The sequence below is a fragment of the Palaemon carinicauda genome, chromosome 25, assembly GCF_036898095.1.
Source record: "Palaemon carinicauda isolate YSFRI2023 chromosome 25, ASM3689809v2, whole genome shotgun sequence".
Taxonomy (NCBI): Eukaryota; Metazoa; Arthropoda; class Malacostraca; order Decapoda; family Palaemonidae; genus Palaemon; species Palaemon carinicauda.
Genome location: NC_090749.1, coordinates 9183494 through 9188640, shown reverse-complemented (window position 1 = coordinate 9188640; position 5147 = coordinate 9183494). Strand labels below are relative to the sequence as shown.

At 36.7% G+C, this 5147-nt stretch overlaps 1 protein-coding gene across 1 annotated transcript; it reads right to left on the bottom strand.

The window, feature by feature from the left end:
• Window positions 1–4345: 4345 nt before the first annotated feature.
• Window positions 4346–4885, bottom strand: LOC137618849 (piggyBac transposable element-derived protein 4-like). Its single transcript, XM_068349058.1, has one exon. It carries the CDS (start codon window positions 4883–4885, stop codon window positions 4346–4348), a length of 540 nt encoding a protein of 179 aa, XP_068205159.1.
• Window positions 4886–5147: the final 262 nt, after the last annotated feature.

The following is a 5147-nucleotide window of genomic DNA, read 5'->3' as shown; positions in this document are numbered from 1 at the left end:
TGGATGGCCCTGACTAGTACAGCTTTGCTGTTCATGGTGATACACGAGCCCTTTCACTCCGTTAAGGTATCTCCACTCGGAAAGGGATATATGTTTGTGTGTGTGTACGTGTTCATTAATTCAATTGTCAATAGATAGGAGTGGTCCAACTCAGCTTCAAAAAGGTTTCGACTCTTACAGGTGTTGGATCGAGAAATGAAGGTTAAATATTCACTTTGAAAAGCAATAAATCAAATGAAACAGTTGTTCTTCTGACAAAGGACACGGACGATGGCTGGATCGGTCTTATTGGATCCAGTATATTATAGCCTTTTATTTTCAACCAGCAATTGGGATAGAAGCCTCACCCTGCCCTAAGCCTTCAGTTGACTTTAATAGTACGATTTTTACTAGCCATCAAAGTTGGAGTTTTTAAATCACACTTTTTCGCGATGTTTATGAATATTAATTCAAAATTTAAGTGTTTGATAAAATTTAACTTAAAGCAGAAAAAAAATGAAAAAAAAATAGAGGAATCTTTGCTAGCGTGTTACGAAATAAAATTCCAAATTCCATAACATAAGCGAAAAAGGGCCATCATGTAGATAAGATAAAGGGAAAAAGAGTAATCCAGCTGTAATGGAAGATTCTTTCATATTTTAATCTCAGCTCTGATAATGCCTGACACAGAGACCAATTTATGAAAATTATAATCATAATCATAACTATAATAATCATGCGGTTTTTATTTGTTTGAGTCACAGAGCAATTAAATGATCGAATGAGCTTTGAGTGTGATTTTATTTATGGAGAAATTAATTGCATAATATACATTATAGACTTAAATCAACTTCCAAATGAGGTCGCTGTGACGTTCTAGAATTGTGCAAAAGTTTTGGATTCCTGATTGATTATGGGATTTCTCTACTTGGATAAATGGAAGATCAATTAACATCTCCTTTAGTTTCTATACTATCCACAAAGCATTTTCTTTCAACGGAGACGCACACACACGTATTCCCATACACACAGATGTCGAAAAACACATACACATGCACAAACGCAGACACACATACACACACACACACCCATATATATATATATATATATATATATATATATATATATATATATATATATATATATATATATATATATATATATATATATAAAGCAATATGAAAATATTTCGGACGAAATATGAAACCTTGCCACTTAAAGCAATCAAAATATATAGTTCAACTCTTCAGAACTTTCAAAAGTTTTTCTCCCCTCTTCAAACTTTCATAATTGTTTCATGTAATGAAGAGACTCAGAACATTCCTTCTGTGCAGAGTTTTGAAGGTTTATAAGAAACATCGAGAGGCAATTCTTTTGCAGAACAAATTCATCCGACTCTATCTCATATATTTAATTATCTATTTCGATATCAGGTAAACATCTTTCGAGACCTACAGTAGTGTGTGCATGATTCAACCCAAATAAACTAAATACTTCTGGCGGTTTGAGAGGAAATCATTCATGTCGTTTCCAGTCATGCCAATAGGGTAATGACACTATTTCATTTCTTTAACTCTGAGAAGTAATAAGATCCAAATATATTTTGTTAATACTAAAAGGAAAACAGTTCAGAACACTTTCCATTACTGAAAGCCTTAGATAATCCTTCATAATGATGGCAAATAAGCCACAATTAACAACACCAAAATAAAGAAGAAATTCAATATTTCCATTCATGAAAACGAATTTGAAACGAACGGAAGAACAACGTTGTCTATTTTAGGAAAATATCCCTAAATGTCAATTGCTCAATTTATAAATATAAGTTATGTATAGCGATGAACCTTTGAAAAAAACTTGTCTAAAATACCAAAAAACAATTGATTATGCTGATGTCCATTTGACAGATACTAATAAAGAGTAATTTAGTGCATGATTGGCCTGTCACAGTAAATAATCCCAATCTCATCTATATTTGGACAATTTCCTTTTATCAGTTAAAAAAGACCAAACATGTCAATCTGAGATTTATACTTAAATGTCATAAGATAAATATCGAGATCATTAAAGAAATAAATCTGTAGCCTACCTACCCAGCTCCCTTTTCAGATTTTGAAAAATCAGTTTCCAGCAGATTCTGGGCCTTGAAACATTCCCTCCTCTAATATATGAAATATAACATGATTCTGTAACTTCATTTGGTGCAGTGTTGTCTTGTACTCTTCACAGAGTGTTGTAGTCCTTTGTAATATAAAGACGGGTGTGAACACAGCTCTCTAAACCTTACGTGGCGCTGCTACTTATGTTTTATTGAAGGCAGCATTTCTCCAGCCCTTAGGTTCTGACAGCAATGAAAACAGAAAAGGCAGATACATTGATTCCCTGTTATGACGACAATTTAAATTTGTGGTTACCTATTGGAAACATACCTGCCAGGGTGGTTTGGAGGACACTATAGATCTGTTTGCAGAGTCATCAGCAGCTATTGTCAGGCCCTCCCTTGTCCTAGGCGTTGATAATATGAATATTAGGTCAATTTCTAGGGTATTGTCATGCTAGAGCATTGTCACTGCCCCTTATCTCTGCCATTCATGAGTAACATTTAAACCCACCAATTAACCGATCACTTCATGGAGCATTTCAGGATCGCATTGTCTGGCTGGGCAAAGGAATCCAAAAACTCTATCAGATATTGACGGAAATCATTTCAGTCTTCCTTAGTGTGCACAACCTTTAGAAATATTGCTAAAGAGGAGAATCCTATGGTAGTTTGCTTTTGTGAACAATTTATTTCCAGGACTCTTACTCCAAGATTGAAACTTGATAAATTCCTTGGAATATATTTCAAAAGAAAGGTTGGCAAAAAAAAAAGCTTTGCTACCAAAGTCCCCCAATCTATTCTGGAAACACATCACAACAAACAACAATTGATTTCAACATAGTAAACACTCTACGAAACCAATACTGTTCAGGTGATGCAGCAGATCCCTAGATAGGAAATCGTACCTGCGCGTAACACTATAGGAAATCCTGTATCCATATGGAATCATTGTAGGAAAAAATAAAAAAAAGAATATACAAACATGCTTTATTTTACCAAAACTATACAAAAGTAAAAAAATAATATTCGTGAACCAATATCACCCTCAATTATGACAATTAAACTTAACAGATTATATTTCTGATTTATTAGAAAAAAACTTTGATATAAACAAGATCTTATCAATTGAGGTACTATAATGATAAAAAGACACGTCATTCAGCAAAAAAGATTTTCAAATATATAAACTAGGAACTATAAAGAATCCCCTAGGCATCTTGTTCATCCTAGGAACCACAGAAAACATTGGTCCTGGAATAAATAAAAACGGACATATTATTATTTACACTCCAGCAGCATACACTTGAGATTTTAGGTATGATGTTATGTTCTGGTGAATTTTATGCTTGTATATGCAATAAAACATTTTTTTTTCTAATAACTTTGTTTCTAGTATATTTTCAATGTGTGAATGCAATATAAAACAAATACAGTTACCTGCTACTTGATGTCCTCATCATCGTCCTCACATTTGTTGCAAATGACACTGTAGTGTCGCGGACAGACTGCCCTCACACAGTACGAGCAGTATGTCCTTGTTTGGCTAGCTGTTTTCCATTCGCAGATACTGCATCTCTTCTTCCCTTGGCCTGACTGCTGGCGCTGGGGTTCCTCATTGCTTGTGAGAGAGAAGCAGGAACGGATGAGGTGGCTGGCTGACAACTTCATCCCAGCCTGTTGCAATCTCTTTTCTGCCCAAGGCTAGACCAACTCCCTGGCGAAAGTGTGCATGAAGAGGCGCCTAAATTTTGTTTGACAGTTTTGCTGAAGCTTGCTAAGAATAAAGCAATTTATCACAGCAATATTTAGCATGGCATAAAACAAGCAAAGTGGCCAGCGTCTGGTTTTCCGGTTACAGCTGTACCTGGCACACATCATGTCCAGTACATCCACTCCTCCCTTTGTTTTATTATAAAAGTGTATTGCTTCAGGTTTGTTTCTTTCGCCGATAGCAGAAAAGTTGTGCTTGGATGACAGCAGTAGCACAATTTTTTCCTTTTTCGGTTTGAATGACACCATACTCACATTTTCATGGAACAGAAAGATGCTGGAATCTACTGGCCTACTGAACTTTTTGTCCACCATTATTTTAGGAACATACCCTTTCCTTCTTGAAGTCCCAATTAGGTAGGTATTCCTCTTGTACAGCTCTTTCACCAGGGACAGCGAAGTAAACCAGTTGTCCACTGTGATTGTATGGTTGCTGTCTAAGTAGGGTTCTGTAAGAGTCATAGTGTAATATTCCCTCAGTTTAACAGGAACTACTTAGGGCCGTCTGTGTTTAGCAAGGTCCGCAATGCCATTTAGCATGTAACTGTTCCTAACATCACATGCCATATTTATCTTTATGCCATATTTGGTTGGTTTGTTCGGCATATAGTAGCAGAAAGGACACCGTCCCCTAAATCCAACCATATGCTCATCAACAGTGATTGCATTTCCTGGCACATAATTTTTCTGACAATTATCAAGAAAACACTCCCATGTGTTTCGCCAAGAAGCCAGCTTGTCAGTCTTCATTCTTTCATTCCGTGTGGTGTGGTCATCAAACCTGAGTGACCTCAGGAGGAAATTGAATCTTTTTTCATTCATCGCAGAACGATATAAGGGAGACCCATGCTGTTTGCTCCACATTTCAGCAACAGTTATACGGTTATCTTGCTTTGCACCGCTCTGGATTAGTATGCCCATTAGTGCTTTTATCTCCTCTGGGCATGTGTGTGCAACTGTTGCACTTTTGGTTTTATATTTCTGTGCCAGCATATCTATCCTCATATTTGTGTACCTTGCAATGTCGGCCACCATATCTTCATCCACAAAAAGAGAGAAGAATTCACTGGGGGTGGTTGCTACTCTTGATACAGCTGTGAGGCCAGGAGTGTAGGGGACTCGTGGGTTTCTTGCAGTAACTCTCCTGGGCAGAGGTCTCCTTGACCACTTACTTTTATCGGATGACCGACATTGTGTAGCTGATATATGAAAAATAGTACTAGGGCATGAAGATGTATCCTGGGTTGAAGAAGGGCTAATAGGGGAGGAGGGTTAGTCTGAACATTAGAAGGGCCAG

Coding starts and splice junctions, on each gene's coding strand:
- LOC137618849 (XM_068349058.1), bottom strand. CDS start 4,885: ATGGTGGCCGACATTGCAAGGTACACAAATATGAGGATAGATATGCTG.